The sequence below is a fragment of the Budorcas taxicolor genome, chromosome 20 (assembly GCF_023091745.1).
Source record: "Budorcas taxicolor isolate Tak-1 chromosome 20, Takin1.1, whole genome shotgun sequence".
Classification (NCBI taxonomy): Eukaryota; Metazoa; Chordata; class Mammalia; order Artiodactyla; family Bovidae; genus Budorcas; species Budorcas taxicolor.
The window spans coordinates 42,723,546-42,748,260 of NC_068929.1; the positions used below are offsets into that span (position 1 = coordinate 42,723,546).

At 41.1% G+C, this 24,715-nt stretch overlaps 1 protein-coding gene across 1 annotated transcript in view; it reads right to left on the reverse strand.

The window, feature by feature from the left end:
- Positions 1-1,387: 1,387 nt before the first annotated feature.
- The window catches only part of RAI14 (retinoic acid induced 14), a 131,524-nt gene continuing 108,196 nt past the window's right edge, over positions 1,388-24,715 (reverse strand). The window contains exons 4-16 of the mRNA XM_052659144.1: positions 24,075-24,139; positions 20,201-20,258; positions 19,653-19,723; positions 18,009-18,115; positions 17,214-17,392; positions 16,924-16,952; positions 14,626-14,712; positions 12,039-12,093; positions 9,472-9,590; positions 7,103-8,638; positions 5,780-5,929; positions 2,284-2,349; positions 1,388-1,465 (exon numbers count right to left, since the gene is read on the reverse strand). Coding sequence (XP_052515104.1) covers positions 1,388-1,465; positions 2,284-2,349; positions 5,780-5,929; positions 7,103-8,638; positions 9,472-9,590; positions 12,039-12,093; positions 14,626-14,712; positions 16,924-16,952; positions 17,214-17,392; positions 18,009-18,115; positions 19,653-19,723; positions 20,201-20,258; positions 24,075-24,139 — 2,600 coding nt within the window. The remainder of the gene's footprint in view (positions 1,466-2,283; positions 2,350-5,779; positions 5,930-7,102; positions 8,639-9,471; positions 9,591-12,038; positions 12,094-14,625; positions 14,713-16,923; positions 16,953-17,213; positions 17,393-18,008; positions 18,116-19,652; positions 19,724-20,200; positions 20,259-24,074; positions 24,140-24,715) is intronic.

The window sequence follows — 24,715 nt, forward strand, 5'->3', positions numbered from 1 at the left end:
CTACACTTAACAGTTCTATACGTTAGAGACTTCTGTCTTCAGCTTATATCCCTCAATAAGATCAAGGCCATAAAGGAAGCTGCAAGCAAGTCAGAAACATTTTTAACCTGAAAGTAAAGGGAACAGAGATGTTTTCCCCCAAGACCTCGGCTAGGCACTGTAACGTATACCAGGATTTTTTGTTTCAAAGTAGAAAAACCCACTGGTACTCACAGTCCTTCTCGAGGTAATTTACAGGTGCTGGTAGAGTTGGGGCACTCAGAAATATTCAATGGGCTAAAGAGGATTTACTATATTTAAAGACGTGCTACAGTCCTAAGAACAAATGGCAGAAAGTCTAGGGGTGTTGGTGGCAGCTCATTTTGAGTGGAATATATAACTACCTTCTGCTATAGCTGAAAACGTGGAGAAAAAAGTTATGTATATAAAGTCTTAAGCATGATTACCTAAAAAATACTTTGTTAATATAGTCTAATGTAAATTTCACTTACTTAGGGATTTAGATATGAAAACATCTTTAAGAGCCAATAAAAATATTGTACAGAAAAAAAAAACACTTTTAAAAAATTGAGGTTAAAAACTATGAGGCATTTCTTTTGGCTGTAAACACACAGTTTACTGTCCCTTGTTGAAACACAAATGTTTGGATTTCCTGAGCTTCATGGATAACAAACAGCAGGAGGCAAGTTTGCATAGAAAATTTGCAACATGTCAGCTATGCACTTAAGAAAGAACTTTTAAGGACAATTTGCTTTTGTTTTTTAACTTCATATTTAAGTTAATAGTGCTCATCTGATTGTAAGATTGACAAGCAGGGTGTTGAGAAATATAAGGCAGATGGGAAAAAAGATGGAATTAAAGTTTTTAAATCCACAGGATATCACGATGAAGGATCTTAAGCACATAGCGCATAACTAGTGTCATACTAATTTGGTTAGAAATTGAATCGTGTTGTGGGGGGTAGGAAACCAAAGGTAAAGAGAACCCTGCTGTGCTGAATGGCATGGCCCAAGTGTAGGAACAGAAGCACGGCTGCGTGGGGCGTCATGTCATGCAGCCATGGAGCCCCTTAGCTACGCAGGTATCGGGAAAGATACCCCGCTACCAGCGCAGGGACCAGACTCCTGAGCGTGACTGATCCCAGCTCTGGTCAGAAGCGGGGGGTGACAGCATCTTTCCCCTCTGCTGCTCTGAAGTCTCTCAGCGGTTCTAAGGAGGACAGTCTTCTCCAGGGACCTGTCCTCAGAAGTCTCTGGAAAGGGAAGAAGTTCTATGATAAGGGTCACAGTGATACCACGAATGAGAACAATGGCAGTGGCTGCCGACAACTCCGGATATAACACAAGGGTGGACAACAAGGGGCCAGTGTCCTGCCAAGGAATCCACTTTACTTCTTCTGGGACTGGTTCTTACACATGGTAAGGATTTGCTTCAGTACTTTTTGGACATCTTCATCCATCTGGCCCTAGAAAATTCCAACACAAGACACTCATTAGAGTAACCTATGATATCATGCCTTGGACACAACTCACGTGGGACGTTGAGGGGGTGGCGAGGAAGGAGATGAATAAAAGACAGAGGCTGCTGTCCCATAGGAACGTCAAAATGCAGAAAACAATAGGGGCAGAGGGGAGGCTGAATGCTTGTTAGAAAAGTGAATGTCAAAAAGGTTTAAAATAAAACAAAATAACACTCACTAGAACCTAAATCCTGGCACTGCCTCACCTAGGGAGTCTGGTGACTGGCAGGCAGAAGCCCTTATTTGTCCCCCTTGATCTTCCCAGGAAATGTGAGCTCTACCCATTCCCACATTTCCAGGAGTAACTGGGGCAAAGTGAGGGCCCTGATCTTTTCGCTCCAGAGGACAAGGAGGCTGGGTCTCCCAGCAGAGCCCTCAACAAAGGGTTTCTAGAGCCTTAACAGAAAATGAGAGCCCGGCCAGTCTCAGAACACTGACTGTCCCAGGAGTGCGACGGCACCAATGGCTCAGCGAATATCCTCAGGCCCAGAAAGTAACCCCCAGACTCCTTCTCCTGATTGGGTGGGGGGTGGGGTGGGGTGTGCAATGGCAACCTCCTCATTCAGCAGTCACCAAAGGAGGCAGCTCCCCATTAACAGGGGAAGGGGCTCCCAACACAAAATGCAAAGCAAAGCAGAAGGTATTTGAAAAAGCATTCCATTGAAAATCCATCTCCTCAAATTCTCATCCATTCTGTTAGTTTCAGGATGGGGATCTGGACAAGCCCTGCTGCAGTGTCTCTTTAGGATCCCCAGATATCATACCTGCACGGCGTACAGAAGATGCATCCTGTAAACAGATATCACTTCCTGGTGTTGTTTCTTGCATTCCTAGAAAGAGACAATTTGGCACTGTTCAAGAGCTTGTAGTGTGTGAGTCACTCAGTCATGTCTGACTCTTGAGATCCCATGGACTGGAGCCTGCCAGACTCCTTTATTCATGAAATTCTCCAGGCAAGAATACTGGAGTAGGTACTCCCTACTCCAGGTTCCCTTCCCCAGGGGATCTTTCTGACCCAGGGATTGAACCCAGGTCTCCAGCATTGCAGGCAGATTCTTTACCATCTGAACCACCATCAGGGGCTTAGGAGACCTTCAAAAAAATCCTAGGAGAAGGCTGTGGCCAAATGCTACCCTAGTGATTCCTTCCAGCAACTAGCACAGGAAGTTTCTGAAATTGCTGTGGACTTGATAGGGTGTGTGGTTTGGAACACTTGTCAATATTCTTAGGGGAAAAAAAAATCTTTCATATCTTGGCATATGTCAACTCCAGAAGAAAATTCCTGTAAAAAGTAGTTGATAATGCCCATGTTTGTTTAAACAAATATATGTACACATACTTAGGCAAATGTATTCACACAAAGTAAACAACAGGCCAAGGACTACATCAAATGCAGTTACTGTCTCTGAGTGGTTAAATTATAGACAAGGTGTATCTAGAGTAGCTTCTTCAGAGCTGGTTTTTTTTTTATCTTTCAACTTTTCTACAATGACCAAATATTTATTAATTTAATTTTTAAAATGTAATCTTATAAAAAGAGTTGTTGATCACCTACTGTGTGGCCAGTGGTATGTAATCCCCGGGGAATTCAGTGATTTAGTTATCAGTGTACTGAGGAGGTGAACAGGTGAGACTGGGATGACCCCAGTCTCAAATGGCCCCTCACAGCACAGCTGTTAATGCTTTTATTTCTTCTCGCTGAGATATTATTCCAGTTCCTCTCAGTGACTATTTCAAGGATCTCAACTCGGCTCTTAACTCTTCTAAGAGGCCTTTCTTCCTATTTCTTGATAGAAATTGAAACTATCACATATGGATCACTTAAAAAATCAACTGAAGTCCATCAGTATCTATTCTTACCACCTTCCCATCAATGTCAGATATGAGGTATCCTTCCCATTCAAGGTCAACCTTGGAAACCTCGATCTTTGAAGTTCATGCCACTAGGAAGTGTACTTGGTAGCTCTCTCTGTGCTGATTCCTCCCACCTCTCGGTTCCCTCCACTCCATCATTTATAGCTTTGTCTTCTGATCACTGTCTTTCTTTCTGGTCCTGCTTCTGTCATTGCTTGGCTGACTACAGTATCGACATGGATGAACCACCCACCATCCTGGCCTCTCAGTCCCTCAACCTCACCTTCATGACCTGTCTCTCTTCCTTCCAGCCACTCACTCTTACCTCCCTGCCTCAGTCATTACTCCAAGATCTCAGTTGAAAGCATCCCACTCCTCCACCTCCATCTCCTGTCTTTCTAGCAAATCTGCATTAGGCTTCCCCTGCCTCCCACTGTTCCTCTTCAGCTCCTGCAGACACCTAGCTCCTTAGTCACTTCTCCACCAGTCAGCCTCCAGCCGTCCACACTCCACACCTCCACTCCTGCACTCCACTGGAACTGTGCTTGCTACAGCAACCATGGGCCCCCTAAATGCCACATTCTTGCTGCCTCCTACTCATCTAAGATTCGGTACAAGCATCACTTCTTGCAGGAAGCCTTCCAAGACTTACCCAGATTGGCTCTGCACATTGCCTTTCTACACCCACAGCATGTTGGTCATCTCTAAACAAATGCTTACCACACTGAGTACACAGTAAGCCATTATATTCCATGAAAGCAGGGACTGTGTCTTATTCATTTTTTATCATGGACACCTGGTACATTACTGATACATAGAAGCTCATTAAATGCATGTTGGATAATTGTAAGAATGACTATATAAACCATTAGTACTTTATCTATGAGTCTGTGATAACCACTTGGTCAGAAAATTGACCTGCAAAACAGTCAAGAGCATCTTCTCCTTCCCAGACTACGACTCCACTGCTAGAGCTGGTAACATAAAAAAGCTGGTTTTGAACTTTGTGGCCAGATGGAGTAAGGACTGTAGAAACCTGAATTCACTAAGCATCGACCTGTACTGAAGAAATCACAAAATCCAAGTTCATGGAAATGGAAGCCAGCAACAGTCCAGGGTAACCTAATCTTCATGTAGAAAACATCACATACCCTCATCAACTAAAGGGCTTCCCAGATGGCTCAGTGGTAAAGAATGCGCCTGCCAATGCAGAAGATGCTGGAGACTTGGGTTCAATCCCTTGGTGGGGGAGATGGAGGAGGAAATGGATCCCACTCCAGTACTCTTGCCTGGAAAATCCCATGGACAGAGGAGCCTGGTGGGCTACAGTCCACAGGGTCACAAAGTCGAATACAACTGAGCGAGCACGCAACAATTGAAACTTTACACATTCTGTAGCTTTGTCGTCTGATCACTGTCTTCCTTTCTGGTCCTGCTTCTGTCATCGCTTGGTTGACTTCAGTATCCATGTGGAGGAACCACCCACCACCCTGGCCTCTCAGTCTCTCAACCTGAGAGGCCCTCCAAAGATGCCCATGTCCTAATCCCTAGAATCTATAAATGTTAACTATCAGTCAAAAGGGATCTTTTAGATTAAGGATCCTGAGATGGAAAGAAAGATTATACTGATTATCTGGGTGGACCTTAAATGTGATTACTAGGGTCCTATAAGAGGAGGCAAAAAGGTCAAAGGTGGAAGGAGGAGACGGAAGGACAGAACCAGAGGCTGGAGTGATGTGCTCTGGGGATGAGAGAGGGGCCATGAGCCAAGGAAAGTAGGCAGCCTCCAGAAGTTAGAAAAGACAACCAGATTCTCCCCTAGAGCCTTGAGAAGGAAGCAGCCTGCTGAGACCTTGACTTTATTGTTGTGAAACGGATTTCTTTGAACTTATGATCTCCAGGACTGTCAGTAATAAATCTGTGTTGTTTTAAACCAAGTTTCTGTTGCTCTATTACAACAGCCACCAGAAACGAGTACAGACATGAAAGAGCTTTACTGGGTAAAATCAGAAGAGGGGCCAAGAAGCAGCTTCAGACATGTGGATATACAACCACCAGACATCCTGGCTGCCTAATAAGAAACATCTCGAGCGCTGCCAGAGACGGTAACTACTGAAGCAGAAAAATGGAGAAAGGGGAGCAAGTGAGTGGAAGAGGGAACAAGACAAAAAGGCTCCTGCCACTATCCCGCAGACTCCTTCCTCCCTTACCAGTGACACATGGAACCCATTCTCATTGCAGGTAATGACTGGGAAACCCACCAGCTCCCTCTCTGGCCCTCACCTAAAGGTCTTTAGTCAATTGCTCACTGAAGCACGACACTCTTTAGGCTGGGCAGCTTTCTGCTTGTTCCTACCTGTCCCCCACCCCCAACCCCCAGCCAGCAGTGGAAACTGGCCCACTCACCGCCAGCTGGTTCTGCAGCTGTTTGACTTGCTGCTGCAGCGCCTCCAGCTGCTGGCTCTGCCTCTTGGAGGAGCTGGCAGAGTAGGAGAGCTGTGAGAGGCTGTTCAGGGCCTCCTTCAACTTGGTGACTTCCTTGGACATCTCATTTATCTAGCGAGAAAGGAAAGCTCTTATCAGGAGAGAAGGCACCCGCAGAGGCAAAACACCAGCTGTTTCTCCACTGGGAACACAGCCTTGGCTGGCCTCTGGGCCTGGAGCAATCCCTTTTCTTAATTTTTCAACGAAAAGCCATACAATGAAACAAAACCAGGTAAGAGTCAGGGAAACCAACATGCCTCTGCAGACAAGAGCTCCGGAATGAGACTGTGCTTGGGGCCATGAAGATAACAACAGCTGTTATGTGGATTCCCTTCTTTCACCCTTAAGATGGGGGACTGTTAAAAAATAAAATAAAAACAGAATTTCAGGTATTCTATATTTGGAGCCAGCTAGGCTTTGTTCCCTATTGCTGCCATAGGCAGTCAGAAATAAGTTCTGGGAACCCGGGTATCTCTGATATCCTACCTTGTAGTGAAGACAATCCCCACCCCCACGGCTTTGGAAGCTCTTTTGGAAACATTCATTATAATAAAGGAATAAAAGATAAATAATTCTCTAGTGAATGCCATTCAGAACATCTAACGCAGGAGACTGGGCATCTGGGGATGCAGAGCAGATCCAAGCACAGAAGCATGCTTCACTTCTCCCCTTACTCTCTGCCTTCCTCCATGCTCAGCCCATCTCGGGTTGCCTGGCCCCCCACATTCCTCCCTTTCTCTCCTGTTGCACACCTTTGAAAATGAGGACCAGGGAGGGCTTTTACACTGACTCAAGGGAAAGCTCATTGGGTTTAGGGAAGTAGTATCAAGTCTGGCAGTAATTGATTTTCCATATGACAGAGGAAATCTGTCTGGATTCCAACAGAACAGAAGTTTAAGATGGATCACAAATACTTCTCAGCTGGTGGGTTCACTTCTGGTCCCTGACACTTGGCAGAGCTTCTGTAAAATAATTTTTAAGGGGAAAATACGTACCACACATTTGAAAATGCTCTGGTGTGAGGGAAGTAGTAGATGAGGGCTTTCTCACTCTCTCTTTTTAAATAAATGTCCACCCTACTATTTTTAATGTGGCACGGGGGACAGATGGGAGTCCTGTGTGGAGCTTTAGTGCTTTCACAATAGCTTAGTGCTAACAAATGCTAAAAATGCTAACTTCAGTAAATGAAGGTTCAAAGTGCTAGCGTTTGCTAGCTAGAAATTCAATAGCAACAGTCTCACCAACCTTCTTGTCTTTATCCTCTTCCAGTTTGGAGGAGCTCTCGGAATGTCTCTTCATTTCTGCAAGTTCTTCCTGAGCATGCTGGCATTTTTGCAGAAGTTCGTTTACTTCCTGCTCTTTGGATTTCAAGAGAGTCTGAATGTTTTCCTTTTCCCTTTTCATCTGCAAGACCTCACTTCTAATCTGGGCAACCTCTGAATGGGCCTTCTCTTTCTCTTTCACGGAATCCCTTAATTTTGAGGCCAACACACTCACTTCGCTTTCCAAAGACGACTGGAGCTTCTCGTAGGCAGACCGGGACACCATTGCGTCTGTCATAGCCGCCTTCTCCTCTAGGAGCTGTTTCTCCAGCTTCACCACCTCCCCTTCCTTGCTCGCCAGGTGCTCTTTCAGACTGCTTAGTTTTCCCTCCATCTCTTTGGCAGTGGTCCGCAGAGTGGTTATCACTTGCAAATGCTCCGTGATGGAGACAGAGTTCTCTTTCTGTGCGTCTACCAACTGTTTGAGCTGGGTCAGCTCATTTAGCACTTTTGAATACTGAGACTTCATTTCGGACAGTGCCTCTTCGGCCTTGGCTCTGGATACGTTGGTCACTTGCATCAGCTTCTCATGCTCCGCTTTATGGATATATTCAGCTGTGACATCTTCTAGAGACTTCCTCTTCCGGTAATCCTCCAGCTCTGCCTGGGCCTCTTTGTACAGCTGGGACAGCTCACTCACCTGCTTGTTGAGTTCATCGATCATCCTGTTCATGGCCTCTTTCATGTCCTCAGCTTCATCACCCGCCTCCTGGGTCATCTGATTTTTCAATGTATCTTTCAGTTTTGTGATTTCTTCTTGTGCCTCTTGGTATTTCTCAAACAAAAATGCTTTCTCCTTATTCATATTCTCAATCACCGCGCAATAGGAACTTTTCATTTCCTCATACTCCTCCTTTGGTGGCTGCATAACTGCCTCTTTCTCCCTTTCTGCCAGCTTCTCCTCTAACTCTCTCACTTTCTCTTTATTTCGTTCACTTTCTTCCAGGGCACCTTGGAGGTCCCGCTTGAGCACGTCCATTTCTTCCTCGGTGATCCTCAGCTCATGCAGGTGTGAGTAAGTGTCCACGCTTTCTGGTGAGACCAGGCCCAGCTTCATCTGCTTCTGCACACTCAGGACTTCTTTCATAGCTTCCTCGTACTTGCTCTGAGTTTCCTTAAGTTTCTGACTGAGGTCGGAGCCGTTCTCTGAGATCTCGGTGTTGTTTAAGCACACTGATTCTGTCCTCCTGGTCTGGAGCTCGGCCTGCAGCTGTTTCCTCTCCGCTTCAGAGCTCTCCAGTCTCTTCTGCAAGTCATGTAAAACCTCTTGGAGTTGCTGGATTCTGACATCACTGTCGAGAGTGGATTTACTGGAGGAATGTGTTATGACAGATGGAGATGGTTTGGAGTCTAGAGGAGGGTTTTCACTAGGTTTGCCCAGCGATGGGGCCAAGTCAGTTTGAGTAGAATGGTAAGAGTCAAAGCTCAGGTCTGCTTCCCCCTCCCTGGGTGTTTTGGCCTGGAAAGAAGGCAAGAATGAAATGACACCAAAGGTGTGGTTAGATGAGCAAGCAGCTGCAATCGGGGAGCAAATCCAAACCTTGAGTATGGGGGAGCAGCAGTATCATTCTGCACGCGTCCTCTTGCCCCATGAAAAAATATGGTCTGGGACACAAGAGTCAGACTTAACAACACTAAGCTTATTCTGTGCTCTTGAAGGACAGATTATATTTGGCACTTTAAAAACGCAAGACCTCTTTTGGGTGCAGAGCTTCTGACTCAAATTTTTCTTTGTTTCTCATATTATTGTAGTTGCCCTACTTCTTACCACATTCTTAAATCTGTGAAATGATCAACTTTACTAAATGAATGACTAGTCATATATATGGTGTGCATATAGCTATCTATTGTCATATATACCATAAAGACTTCCCTGGTGGCTCAGATGGTTAAGTGTCTGTCTACAATGTGGGAGACCCGGGTTCGATCCCTGGGTCAGGAAGATCCCCTGGAGAAGGAAATGGCAATCCACTCCAGTACTATTGCCTGGAAAATCCCACGGACAGAGGAGCCTGGTAGGCTACAGCCCATGGGGTCGCAAAGAGTCGGACACGACTGAACGACTTTACCTTTACCTAAGTATATAATTATATAATTTACCAGTTTATAAAAATAATAAATTAATGAGTAAGTCTCAAGAAACAAATTTAAAGGTATAAAATGCTACAGGATAATTATATTTTAAAAAGAAGAAACCAATGTTGGTGTCTAAAACAAAATACCCAACTAACCCTGAGAAATCCAATAGCTTGACCCGACTGAACAGACTATGGTAGTGATCTATTTACCTACCTGTAATTTATCTTGTAATTCCTTATTGTGTAAGGTAAGAGAAGCAACTTTTGCTTGCAATAGGACAAGAAGATCTTGCTGGTCAGCTTCAGAACTTACGTCCAATAAACTATCAGCACCTTAGGAAAGAGAAAGGCAATTTAAAATAATATTTTTAAAAAGTTAACTGTTATATCTCTGAGCTCTAACAAACTCACTTTCTATCCAATCCAGTTCTTCTTTCTCATCCAGACTAGGGATGAAAGCCCCCTACAGCTAGATAGATGAACAGAAATTCTCAAGTACTGGGGTCTCCTCACTCCCTAGCACAATACTAGATGCCTAGATACAAATAAACTCATCTAAAAACTGATGGATTTGGTCATTCAGTTTCTGTTCACTTGATTAAGTGCCACACCTCGGTTGTTTTTTATTCCTCCCATGCCCTATACATCTTACTCTATGAATCCTTTTAGAAAGATCTGTGGTATCTGGTTCACTTCTTATCCCCATGCCCACAACCCTAGTTCAGACTTCATCACCATACCTGGTAACTGTACAAATGGCTTCCTAACAAATCTTCCTCTCTCTCCTCTAGTGAAAATGTAGCCTGTACCAACAACACTGTCAGACTAATCTTCCTAAAACATACTTTGATGGGGTCATGCCTTTGGTTCAAGTGCTTTAATTGCTCTCCCTCCAAAAATAATCTCCAACTTCCTTTATCTGGATTAAGGCCTCTCAGATCTGGCGCCAATCTACTTTTTTTCAGGATTATGACTCATCATGTCTTTCCCCAGTATCCCATTTTCATCAGATTCACACCCTCTCTATACTCAACACAAGACTGCTTCTTTAATTCTTCATCCATACGATTGCCCTTGTAGCAACTCTTTGGCTGTATAACTCTTATGGATCCTTCAAGACCCACATCAGACCCTGCCTCTTCCTTAAGAGATTTGCTGACCACCCCTGCATGAAACAGGAGTCTCCGGATCCCACAATAAACACTGTTGGTAAACCACAACTGTTTGACATTCTACTGATTATCATGCTGAAATAACATGTAAAGCTATGCTACTCAAAGTCCTCACTGAGATAAGACAAGAAATGTGCTGCAGAATGTCATTCAGTGTACTGCTTCCTGCACCCAGAAACTCTTCCTGTGGATAAAAGTGTGCTTGGCTGGATAACTTTCTGCAGTAATCCCTTTTTTAAAAAAAATTTTAGACTGGCAACAGTTTAGAGACCACACTCTGAACAGTGTGATCTGAACAGCACTGATCCAAATTTCACCACTATTTTAAAAATTTCTCACAACCTAATGCAAGGATGAAAACTTGAGTCTTAATTTGGAAGGATGCAAAATGACATCTCTTCACAGAAATGCTTACTAATGATATCTGGGGCCTAAACCACAGCTTTATGAGTGTTCTCGCCATACAGTCTGGTCAGCTTGGAATGAATCAGGGGATTTGGAAGCAGGAGGGTAATTCTAAGCAACAAAAAGTACTTCTAAGATAGGATGGATGGCTTTTAAAATATCCAATGTAACAGTTGTGCAGTTATATTAACATTGTTCTCTACCAGGAATATTTCTTAACACATTATTAACTGGAGCTGTATTAACATCTCAAGCACTAATTTCTGCAAAAATTCCCCAATCAATAATGTGTTTATATGTCTAAATTCCTTAAGTTAAGTGCTCCAAACACATATGATATGCGTAACAGATTGAGAAACTGAATGCTGGAGTGAAAAAGGGGCCTTTGAAATAATCTGCTCCACATTTCAGATTAATTCTGAAGGTACTGTACTACATTCTCAAAGGGTAAAGCAACAGGATGAACTCAATACAATGAATCAAACCTCCTTGAAGACAATATGATCGTATGTGATTTCATTGACACTCTTTCAGGTCTGTTTAAAATCCAAGGTAGAAAAGTTCAATTATGGCAGCCGTGGGGGTGCTCAGTTGGCTCTCTCTTCAAGAAATAACCTGCTGCTCCGTCGCAAGGAGGGCCACTAGCTGGCAGCTCACAGCCCGTGGACCTCATCTCAAAACAGTGTCTTAAAATGCATAAAATAGAATGTACAAGCTACAGCAATTGGCAGGCTTCTTCTGTAACCCCCCAAATAACAAGATCTAGAAGCAGGTCTCATAACTGCATAGTTTCTAGTAGAGATACTATAAATGATCTTTTAAGATATCTGTAATAACAGTAAGGGGATATGATACCATCTGTGAGTTCTCTTGGTGTCAAAATCACTGATCTGCTAACACTACGGGGGCTTACTGTCTATATTCATCACTGAAGGAAGTGCCAATGCTAAATTAGGACCAGATGAAAACAGAGATTTCTTTGTTCATACCCAAGCTCAGGGACTCCTTAAAATCTAGGTGAAAGCCTGCTGAAGTAGACAGCACCAGACTGTGAAATACTGGCAGTGTTTGGGTGGTACCCAAGGTTCTCTGACTGCCCCTTACCCAATACCTCCCCAATACCTCTCCTTGGCCCTTGCTCTCTTAAAGGGACATGAAATAGAGACTAGTCATGGGAGCAAAAACACATGCCCCTTCATCTTACCTGTAGTACTGTCACTTAGTCTGTCTCTGTTCTCTCGTATAGAACTAATCTCAGCCTGCTGGAACACAAAGATGACTTAAAATATATTCCTGAATGTAACACTCTACAAAAGAGTCCAGCAAATTTTTCCTCCTTGAGTTTACACAGGTTGGTGTGATCCTACTATGAAAACAGACTATCTCCAGGAAAGAAGATATTTTAAAATATAAGTACATAAAAGCAACAATTAACCCCTGAGGTAAAATTTTGATTTAGAGGTCCCTAAGGATATATTCTCAAAATATTACAAAATGAAACGTCTCACAAATATTATAAAAGTCTTTGAAGATTACAATAAAATTACAAAATAGCTAATTTAGTGTGCTGTTTGCTAAAACTTGAGACTGTGAATACTATTTTCATAATAGAGACAAACAGAAGTTTTACTTATCTGGCTAATATACTAAAATACAATAGAAGTATTTTTGCTTTATCACTTTATTGATAAACCATTAACATATGAATTGCTTTCATGAGAAATGGTAATCAATGAGACCTGTCAGGGAAAATAAAGGTAATTTTATAAGGGAATAAGAATTCTTATGGCTGTGGACTGACAATCCCCTAAAGATTTCCTCTAAACCTGTATCCCCAAATATCTGCCTTTTAATATGTTGGAAAAATTCTTGTAACTTCAAAGCCAAACTCTCATTCCAAAAGAAAATACGGTTACTTGCCAGAAATTACTAAGTTTTATCTAGATAAGCCACAGATAATAATAAGAGAGATAATTTTTCAGCAAAGGAACTTTTGTAAAGGCTCAAATGCTAAAAATAGATGGCTCATTTTTGGCAAGTGCTTATCATAACAAAAGCTTTATTTTCACTCAAAAAATAAGTGCTTATTTGTATTTTTCAACTCTATTACAGTACAATAAAGTATATACATTGAAAGCTTTTAACTTGAGGAGTTTTAACAGATATACACCCAAGATACCACTATAATCAAGATTCAGAATATTCCCATTACCTCTTAAGTTTCCTCATGCCTCATTAGCCAATCCCTGCCATTCCCAGGCAATCACACTACTCTCCTTTTTTCATTTTCTAGAATTCCTATAAATGGAATGTTACAAGGGATGAACTTCTTTGAGCCTAGCTTCTTTCATTCAGCATGATGGTTTCCAGATTCATCTATGATACTGCTTGGCCAGCACGTCATTCTCTTTTTATGGCTGAGTCATACTTTTATATATGGATATATCTCATTATCTTTATCCATTCACTTGTTGTAAGACATTTGGGCTGTTTCTAGTTTAGGGATATTTGAAAAAAGATGCTATAAACATTTGTGTACTTTTTGAGACATATTTTAATTTCTCTTGGGTAAACATCTATGAGTGAATGGCTAGATGATATGTTAGGTGTATATTGAACTTTTACAGAAACTGTCAAATGGTTTTCCAAAGTAGCTGTGAGCTTTCCTGGTGGCTCAAATGGTAAAGAATCGCCTGCAGTGTGGGAGACCTGGGTTGAATCTGTGGGTTGGGAAGATCCCCTGGAGGAGGGCATGGCAACCCACTCCAGTATTCTTGCCTGGAGCATCCCCATGGACAGAGGAGCCTGGCGGGCTGCAGTAGCTGTATCATTTTACATCCAACAAACAAGAGTATGAGAGTTCTAGTTCTTCCACATCATCACCACCCATTGGCATTTTTTTAACCTTTTTAAATTTTAGCTATTACAAATGGTGTCGTTCTTCATCTTTCTGTGATTTTTTTAAAGAAATAAGTCTTTTTACACTCTATTTCTGAAAAACATAATTTGTCATATTGTTCTTTGGAATGCATTTACCCCATTTGAGCCATAATCATATTAGAAGATATTAGGATGGTAATTATAAAGGCAAAACTTCCTTTCCTTGCCTTATATTTTAATAAAATCTAGTTAACACAAGGGAGATGATAGGTTGATAGAATCTTTTTTAGATCAATGTGCATCTGAGTTAAACACAAATTTATTTTTAGTAATTCTCAGATGGGGGAAGTAAATACACAATTATGCCATTGAAATTTCACTTTAACAATTATAAATTTTACTTTTTTTCCAAGTATAATTTCCTAGTGATACTTAGGCAAACAAATATTAAATTGAAATATCCTCTCATTCCTTAAAATACGTTCCAACCACAAATCTAGAGAATCAGGTTGAATGGATTTACTAACATTTCTAAAATACATATTACTTTTATAATTATATAAAAATATATAATTACTTCTTAGTAAGACATCAGAGACTATCCATTTCTTTCTTTTTGATTGATATTATGTCAACTCAATTTGGAAAGATGACTGGTTATCAGGTAAGTTCTTATCTTTGTCCTTTTTTTAAATGAAGAAAATTAAATATTAGTTAATAAATATATTCAGTCTACTCTTTTTTTATGGAGTCCTCACCAGAAAAAATAATCAGAGGATGCTTTCTGATGAAAAGGTTGTAAACCAAATGACTGGGAAGTATATTCTGTTTTACCCAGTGCCATATAACTTAAGTCAAATCTGTTGTATATCTTAAAATTAAGTAATAAGTTGGACACAGAAAAGAAATACCTTGAAGGGTGGTTCAGCAAAAAATACTGATTCCTTTCCTGAAAGTGGTGTTGAAGTTATTGATCTTGGGGAAGACACATCACTCAGCTAAAAAACCAAAATGAAAACCATCAATAAGGAATCCTTCTTCAAAAGTTTTTCTTCTCCAGTGCCAAAGAATTAGCCTATTTAACCAATGCAAATAAATCTAACAGTAATTATGCTGTTTCAATTAATTCAAGGGTAACATATTTTCAATACAATTCACTTATCTCAAATACTTTCTGAAAGTTTACAGAGTAGAATTAACTACGGAACTTTGCTCCTATATTGACTAGAATTAACTTTACAAATTTATAAAACTTCTATTGCATATTGAGAATATTATTAATGAATATGCTAACATGTTTAATATTGCTTATTGAAGGAGATATTTTTCTCAAATACTTGATAAGGATTATTCTTTTTATGGCCTGTGCTTCTTTTAATAACAAACCCTGGCTTGTTTTTATTTACCATTTCATAGTTATTCAAGCTTCCTCTTCTACTCAGTAATCACTATAAGCTCAAAAATGAAAGCTGCTTTAATGTTAGTCAACCTTAAATGTAATATGAAAGGCAAATATATTTCAATAATGTTTGATAAACCAACTAAAATTGATTTTCAACTAATGTTTCACCAGACACACATTCTCGCTACTTTACTAGAGCTGTTAATGTGAGCTCTGACTGAGCTTATTATCTTAAGGAAAAAGGTCCTGTCATACATTTTGAGAATTTTGGAAGTTCTAAAAATGATACAGTCTAATTCTTCAGCTTTGAAATAAGTAAGAATCAACATTATTTCCCTACTATAATCAAAATTCTTCATATCACTACTTGTAGTTTAAAACTGCTAAAGAAAATTTTAAATGTGCATTTAAGGGTCAATTTTAAAGCAGTTCTTTTTGACCTAAACACAAAATGACAAAATTATGGCTTTGTTGTTATATGTTTTTTCATTGTTGGTTTTCTTTCATTTTTACCTGGGTAGGACTGATAGGAGGTGGTGGAGCTTTGCGTTTTTTTGGAGTTCCACTTCTCTCTGAGCTTATTTTAGAGACGTGATCATGCTGAAAGTTATCACAGTCCAAAGAATGGAGGTGGGTTAGTTAGGTTAGTAAAGTCTGAGTAAATAGCTTCATCAAACAAATGAGAAAAACCTCAACAGTTCATGCATTTCTTACTTTATCAAGTTCTGAAACTTGCTACCAACATAAAGTAATATGCATGCTCCAAGTGTTCTTCTAGCAGCCCATGCTTTAAAGTAAGAAAATAAAAAACACAAGACAAAACCAGATTAAGTTGGTGTGCAGAACTTGGAAAGGAGAGGATAAGGAATTGTTTACCACAATTTAGAACCCAGAGTATGTTCATAATCTAGCTCCCATCTTAATGCAAAAAAGGGGTATTTCCCCAACCTTTTCATTACTTCCATTCCTTTTCTTAAAAATGTACAGTTGACCCTCCATATCCACAAGTTCCACACCCACAGATTCAACCATCTGCATATCCCAGAATCACAGATACAGACAGCCAACTGTACCACACTATTTTATATAAGAGACTTGCGTGTCTGCAGATTTTGCTATTCTCTGCAGATATCAAGGAATGACTATGAATATGGGGAAAGGGGAGAATTTCATCTCTGAAGGCTATGGATAAATAACATAATTGGCACAAAATAAATTCAGTATCAAGTATTTGCTCAGCATGATAATTTTTCCAAGAACCTTGACTTATAAATAAAATAGTCAAATATATAGCTCATTAATAAACAATAGTGACTATGTTTTTAAGAAAAACTCCAAATTAACAGGGTAAACTTCTCAATTTTTATTTGTGTAAAATGAATGACATTTTAGAAAAGATCTAATTAAAATGAAAGTGGCAAATCTCATATTTTCATTAAATATCTAACACAGATATCTATAGAGTTCTGTAATTCATGTGATATTACAAGTAGTTAAAATACTATTGTTCTCAGAGTTAAAAATCACATCAAACCTTTCACACCAGTAGGAAATATTAGTACATTTCAGAAAAAAGATGAATATATGAGTAGCAAGTTTAAAGTTACATGCTTTGGGAACAGGTTAAATCATTAAGAAAATATTTACCACCTTATAATGAATCATTTATTCCAAAGATATTTTACTTAAGTAGTTTCAGCCTAGTCTTAATCACTTTCCTAATGGCCCACAGAGTGGTTTAATCAGAACATGTTCAAATTCCCACAAGCAATGATAAAAAAGAATCTCCTTGTCCTAAGATAAATACCTGCTTTGGTTTTGTTGGTGTCTTTAAATCTATAGAAGAAAAATGAGAGAGAGGAAAAAAAAAAACCATAAGAACCATAATGACTCATATCCACTCTGGGTGGGGGAGGGGTATATAAACACACACTCACACACAAACACACCCATATACACAACATACACAATATTCAACACTTCATTTTTCCCCAGGAATAATTTAAAAGAATAATATATTATACAAATTCCTTTATTCTTTGGGGAAAATGGAGTGGGATAAATTTGAAACAACATTGGCTATTTTCTTTCACATACCAGCATCCTGAGAGATTTTTGATAATAGAAGGCTTTGAATTCCTGTATTTTCCGAGAGTCTGGAATAATGTAAGGCGTTGTGTCCAAGAGAATCTACAAGGGTTAGGTCTGCACCCTTTTTAATTAAGGCTTCTACGATGTTTGAGCTGCCAATCTCACAAGCCAGCATGAGAGCAGTTCTAAAGAATGAGGAGACAAAAAATCAGTACTAACAAAATCTGGAAACTTTTGCTAGGAAATCATTTCATTTGTCTGAAGAACAGAGAAAAGGAGATTAAGTGCAGTTAAACCTGTACTACTCTTAATACTCCAGGAAATTCAAAGTGGAATGCTACCAAAATTGGGTAGCTATTTTATCAAACCTCAGATTAAATCATAAAAAATATTAGGTCAAATAACACAGACATAATCTTCTAACTATGATGGAATTTAAATATGATTGGCACAAATCTTGTCTTTTTCTCAAATCAAGTTTTATAAAGAACCTATAACATTATTTAGACTTAAAAAAAAAAAACCAATATATTTACTTTTATTTTGCCTGAAAAGTCAAAGGAAATGGCCTATCCATTTTAACATTTAATAATGTCATCATAGACACAGTCAGCTATGATGCTCCCAGAGGTCTGGAGAAAATATTTTTTTAAGTCAAAACAGATTCTTAATTATCCAAAAAAGGCAGAAAACAGTAAAGAAGTTAAAACTGCTTTAAAACAAATGATCCAAAGTACAGCTGTGAAAACTTCTCAGAATGTGGATATCAGGGAAATCACATGCTTTCTAATTCTGTGGTACCTTCCATTTTTGTCTCTGGAATTTACATCTGCTCCATGATCCAGAAGAAAGCGACACACCTCACTGTGGCCATTTTGCACTGCAAGAAGCAGTGGTATATTCCCATCCTAGGAGACAAATTCAGATGAAGATTTTAATTTGGAAGTCAAATACCGGAATTGCAAAGGTCCTGATTCCTTCTGTACTTATTCCTGACTTGTCCTGCTGGCCTTATATTTGACCCACCAATATAGTCTGCTCCCCCGGAAGGCCAAAATCACACACTACCACAACTCTTCGTATGGAATTTCACTGACTGTGGGCTTTTCCTAAGGAGCCAGGCTCTTGGGCTCCTCGATCCCTTGACTGTCACTCAGTCTGGTGATGATGAGAGAGAGAGTGGAACACAAAGTATGTCAGGCTTGAGGCAAGTATACCATGTTCATCGAGAAACGGCTCTCCATGTTCTAGAGAAATGAACGGTCGTTTCCTCATGGCATTCCTGGGTCCCATGCTCTCTAAGCACTTTCTTCTAAGTATCCTAGCATCCTGCCATGCCATCAACTGTCTTCCCGGAAAGCATCTGCTTTCGTAATTTTACTAGGTATCAAAAACATAAGTTAAGAGTTTATTTGTCCATTACTGACACATGACAAGATAAAGAGATTGATGGAAAGAAAGGTTTGTTTTATATAACAATTGACAATTCCTTTAGGAAAAAGTTAGATTACCAGCTCATACAAATTGCAAAATGAATTAAGAATATCAACATCACAGTATAAAACAAATGAAAAAAATACCAGAATTTATAGGTGACAATTTCCACAAACTTAGGGTGAAGAGGGGACCTGACTCAAATTATGAAAGCCATAAAGAGAGGCTCTTATTCTGTTCTTGCATTGAACATACCCCACATATGGGCTTGACAATAATTTTAAGGCAGAATGTATTCAAATAGGCAAAGGGAAAGAAAAGTTACAGTATATCCAATTATTTTAACGTGGGGATATTTAAAAATACAACTGCTACTTAAAGATTAAGTATTCACTCAGAGTAGAACTTCAGATTTCCATGAAAATTATCTCTGTGAAGTTATAATACTTTCTGGCTATAAAGTATTGAGATTCAGCAAGTGTGAATTTATTTACAGATTCTAAATGCTCACTTCACAATGTCCCCCTCAGGTGTAACTTATACATGCCAAGTCCCATGCTATAGCAGGAAATTCAGTGCTGTAAACAGGAGCAAGAGGGATGTCAATGTATTCTCGACATAGTCCAGCAAGGTTAAAATAGGCTATAAGTGGTCTTTATAGTTGGAAAACACTATCCAGGAGCACCAAAGGTGATATATGGGGTGCTGAAAGAAAATGATAGAACTGTTTAGACTTATTTTTTATTTATTAAAAATCAAGAAAATAAGTCTTATTAATATTTAGGTTGATAGTAAGCCATGTGTCCATCCTTTGAAATAAATACTGAACGTGCATGCTGCAAAACGTTTTATTAACGGTTTAAGGACCAATGTGGCTAATACTGAAATCTGTTTTGCACAAGAGAATCTAGGTCAGAAAGCAGCAGACTTTTGCCAAATGCTCCAGAAGGAGCCCGTGGTATTCTAGAGACCAGGGTCCATCTCCACTTCTAATGGTCATCTGGTACTTACCAAATCCTTGAGGTTTATGGGGCTTTTGTGCTCGCAAAGGACTTGCACAGCTTGAAGGCAGCCCTGTGCGGCTAAGGGAAGGAAGACACAGAAAGCACAGCAAATCACAAAGCTAGTCTCACAACCAGGGGCATCAAACACTTCTAGGAAAGAAAAGGTCACGTCTACCCAGTATGCAGATGATACTCAGCTGCACTGAAGAGCAACGGTGTCAGGATGGATAAGTAAGTGGTGTTTTAAAATATTGTTTAATTTCAGTGTCGTCCAGACCTACGGTCAGCACTTGCCAGTTGTTGGTTGACTTTAGGCAAACATCTGGCTTAGCTCTTCGTGTATGCTAAGTCACTTCAGTCGTCTCTGACTCCTTATGACCCCATGGACTGTAGCCCACCAGACTCCTCTGTCCATGGGATTCTCCAGGCAAGAATACTGGAGTGGGTTGCCATTTCCTTCTCCAGGAGATCTTCCCAACCCAGGGATTGAACCCAGGTCTCCCACACTGTAGGCAGACGCTTTACCATCTGAGCCACCAAGAGATGGAAAATTACCTGCATAATGTAAAGCTGTTTTCCCAGAGCTGTCGATACTTTCAGCTGGGCATTTAGACTATAAGACAAAAATCAATAAATATGTATAGTAAATTTCAGTTCTATTCAGTTCATCCTCTTTCTGCAAAGTATGATGCAACTTACTAAGCAAAGTATAAACCTGAATAAGCCCCAGCTGCTGTGCTCCAGGAGCTTATGGTCTCACGGGGAGTGAGACTCACCTCGAAGCAGTCAAGACACAAGTGAACTGTCACCTCTCCCTCCTATCAGCTCTGTCACCAATAGATCATCCCCACCAGCAAAACAACATGCTCTAGGAATTCTCATCATGATCCCACCTGTCCCCCCATTTCCTGCCCTAATTCTCTATCCCCCTTCACAAAACCAACATTCTGTTAAGAACTGCCTGCACACACACCATCTCCCTGCCTCTTGTTCACTCCTGGACCCACTGCAGTTGTGCGTCTGTCCTCAATATTCCCTGAGGACTATTCCTTGGATCAGGGAATCCAAGTCACCAGCCACCTTCACGCTTCTAATGACAACAAACATTTCTGTCCTCCTCTCATCAACCTCTTACCTGCGATCCACTCCCTCTTCTCCAAACACTCTCCTCTCAGCTCCTGGAGTCCTGCCTGGCCCATCCAATTGTGGTTTTCCCCCACTGCTCTGGCCACCCTTCCCCAGAGGGGAACACAGGGCTCCCTGGTGTTTCTTCTTCTCTACGCTATCACCCTGGGTCATCTTATCCACACCCACAGCTTGAAACCCCGTCCAGAAGCTAATGCCTCCCAAATGTATATCTTAACAATGACAACAAAACTACTTCACAAGTATTGGCTATTATGTGCTAGGCACTGTTCAAGGAATGGTTTTAAGGCTGCTAACAACCCTGATTAGATACCATTAACCCCATTTACAGATGAGGACACTGAGGTACAAAGAAGTTAGTAACTTGCTCGGGTCACAGTAAGTGGCAGAGCTAGAATTCAGACCTAGACAGGCTGCGTGGACCCGGTATTCATGTCACTACACGGCAGACGGCATCTCTGAGCCCTGGGTTTCATAACCCACTGCCTATTTCTCATAGGCACCTCGAATGCAACACAATCAAAACTTCTGGGGTCCCCTCCTGGTGCAGCTTGATCCTCCCGACCCACCCCGCCACTGTCAACAGCACATTCATCTCTCTAGTCCCTGAGCAACCACCGAGTCATCCTTGATTTCTGCTTCCTCCTCCTTCCCCACATCTAGTCTACCACCATGCCCGTCAACTCTGTACCCCAAACACACCCTAATCAACTCTTCTCCTTTCCCCCATCATCACCACCTGGTCTGAGCCAGTACCTGCTCACCTTGACAGCCTTGACGGCCACCTGGCTGTCTTCACGGTTGGCTTTTTCCTTCTTTAGTCACTTCTCTATACAAATAGAGAGACCTTCTAAACTGTCAGTGTAGCTCCTTACTTCCAAGTCCTCCGCAGTTCTATCATGTCACACAAGGCTGCATCCTGGGCCCTTCTTTTTTTGTGGTCTTAGTGTGTAGCATGAGGGATCCCTCATCAGGGATTAAACCCACTACAGTGAATACACAGAGTCTTAACCATAGGCCATCAGGAAAGTCCCGTGGGCCCTTCTTTTTCTTTCTCCCTCACTCCCCGCCAGGTCCCCTCACCGGCTTTCTTTCCTCCCTGACTACTTAGTGCCCTTCTGACCTTTTGCACTTGCAAAAGGTCCTTTGCAAAAGGTCTGACCTTAGGTCTTTTGCACTTGCTTTTCTGTCAGCTTGGAACGCTCTCCCATGGCTCTCTAAACTGCTTACTTTTCAGCTTGAATCTCAGCTCCTCTACAGGGGCCCTCCTGAATACCTCTCACAATACTCTTGTCAGTTTGCTTCTTAGTGATGTGTAATTTGTCGTGGGCGTTTGTGTCTTTGCTCACCAAGTGGCAAGCTCCAGCAGGATGGGGGCTGCTCTGTTCATGAGTAAACACTCGCCGTTTGACACAGTGCCCAGGGCCCAGGGCCCACTTGCTAGAAGTTAGAGCAGGGGGATGAGGGGCAGGGGGTAGGAGAAGGAGAGGTAATCTGAATTTGAAGACTCTCACAAGGCTCTCTTTGTGCTCATTGCCTTGAGGAGGGAGAACTCTGAAATGGTAGCCCCTGGAGAAGGGAAGTCTCTCCAGCAGACAGATAGTAAGAGCAAAAGGCCAGAGAGAAAGGAGTAGCTGCAGAAGGCGCAGGGTGAGGGGCTGGCAGGAGACAGCAGTGGTCCCATTGCAGAGGGTGTGGGCTGCCCAGACAAGGAGTGAAGCAGAGATCAGATGGGTGCAGGACTCTAGGTAAACAACTCACTAGGAGGCCATCAAAGCCTCTGGTTTTCACAACTATCCAGAAAGAAGAACACCATTCAGATGATCTGTGGAGAGCAGGCAATATTGGAAATGTTCGTCTGCCCTTCAGTGGTAATAAGAATAGAGATCATGTTACGACTTACCATGCTTTGGCCTAATTTTAGAACAGCACAAGGAACTGTTTAAAGGCTTCAAAGATTCCAGAGAAAAACCAATCCATTTGCATAACCAGATATAAAATTACATTAGAGGCTAAAATATCTGGTCCTTGCCCATGAGGATTTCCAGCTTGTCAAGTTCATTCTTCCCTCAAATCAGAGCCAGATGCAAAGTCTGGATAGCCAAGCCAGGATGGGAACAGAGACTTGGAATACAAATAAGGTATTTTTTAAAAAACTGAAGGTAAGACCATGGGTGTGGAGGCAGGGCACTTGGGCAAGTCAATGATTTTCACTTATCCAGGGTATCCAGCCCCAGAGCAGGCAGAGAAGAAAAGTTCTATTGTAACTTTCTTTAGAGAGAAGCCACATAATAAAAATCATCTTCATCATCACAGATGTTGATCTATCTTTCTTGAATTTCACTTCAAAGACCTGTTAAGGTTAAGGATTCCTGGCACTGGAGGTAGCTTGCATCATGTAACGCAAGACAAGAAGCTGTGTGATCAACAGAGCAGACAACTTGAAGAATGTGCCCACATTTCTGCATCAGAATTGCGAAGCCAAATTAAAGCAAGATGCTGGGTCCCAAACAGTGCTCAGGAAGGCCGAGACGACAGCTCAACGGAACAGACAGTACTCCAAACATGCAGTTTATTGCTCTGTGCTGTTCCTGAAAACAGCCAAGACTGCATTTTGACTGGCAACAGCAGGAAGTTACTGTATGAACTCTTGGGATTTCATTAAATATTCATCTTTAAAGATAGACAGAAGCTGTCGCCCTAAGTGATCGTTATAAAAACTTCCTGGCAAGGAAGTTTCCAACCAGGGAGTTGACCTAAAATTATAAAGAAGAATAAAACCAAGAATTTGAACAAAAACTAAGAACTAAAAGCTCATCAAGTTACATACAAGGAAACAGTGGTGGAAGTTTTGCTTCTCAAAAAAAGCTGCATTCTACTAATGACTGAGCAAGAATAAATACTAGGATATTAGAGATCCTGTATTGTAAGGATCTCCAACAGCACAGGAATTTTTTTTTTAAGGTGACTGTTTAAAGGGTACATGTCCTTCCAAAAAGGCAAAAAATAAAAATAAAAGAGCTGAATAAAGGGGACAAAAGAGCTGGATCCCAGGAAGGCACTTCAAATTTATTAGGATCCTCTTCTCCACCAGTGGAACTGCTATGGAAATAATCTTCTCCTTAGCTATCTGAAATTTTAATAATGAAGCTTCTTAGGGAACCCCAGTTCTGGGATGATATTTAAAGGAACATGCATGTATTTATTTGCTCTTTCACACACACAAGGTTACTTTCAATTTTTTAAAATGACACATTTATAATTTTAAGTTGTTCCATTTTACCTGAAGGAGCTTCTTGATGCATTCATGGTGGCTGTTCTTGGCTGCGAGGTGCAAAGCACTATGTCCTAAATGGATTAAAAAAAAATTGGAAGGAAAAGACCACAGATTTTAAATCTCTTATCTCTGTAATGAAGACAGCTATGAGGAAATAAACTGTTCTCCAACAAAGATGGAATTGTTATTCTTGAGAGTAACGCCTCCACTTCTTATTTGCAAAGTTCATTGTGACAAAAGTGGGGAGAACACAGCACCCTGACCCCTGGATAACATTCGGGGCCCACGCCAGCTGCCATTCTCCTGGGGTACAATTAAGCTGTGGGCTAGAAGCCTGTGGTAGACTCTAGGTATGCAGCTTGGAAATTCTGCTTTCAGCTGTCAGCGTGGATGCCAGATGCCCTGCGTCCACAACAGTGACACCAGACCACAACTGTCATGGGTCCCGGAACCCAGCACAGGCAGCGGCAGAAAACACACCCAACACCCACATGAAACCCCACTTCCGCCTGTCCTTTCGCTTTCCTCCAAAATGTGCTCCAGCTCTACAAGGGAATTACCTATAGTTCAGATGTTCAAACTTGGAACGGGTGGAAGAAGGAAAAGAGTTATAAAAACAACACTATCAAAGGAGCATCTCTTCACGT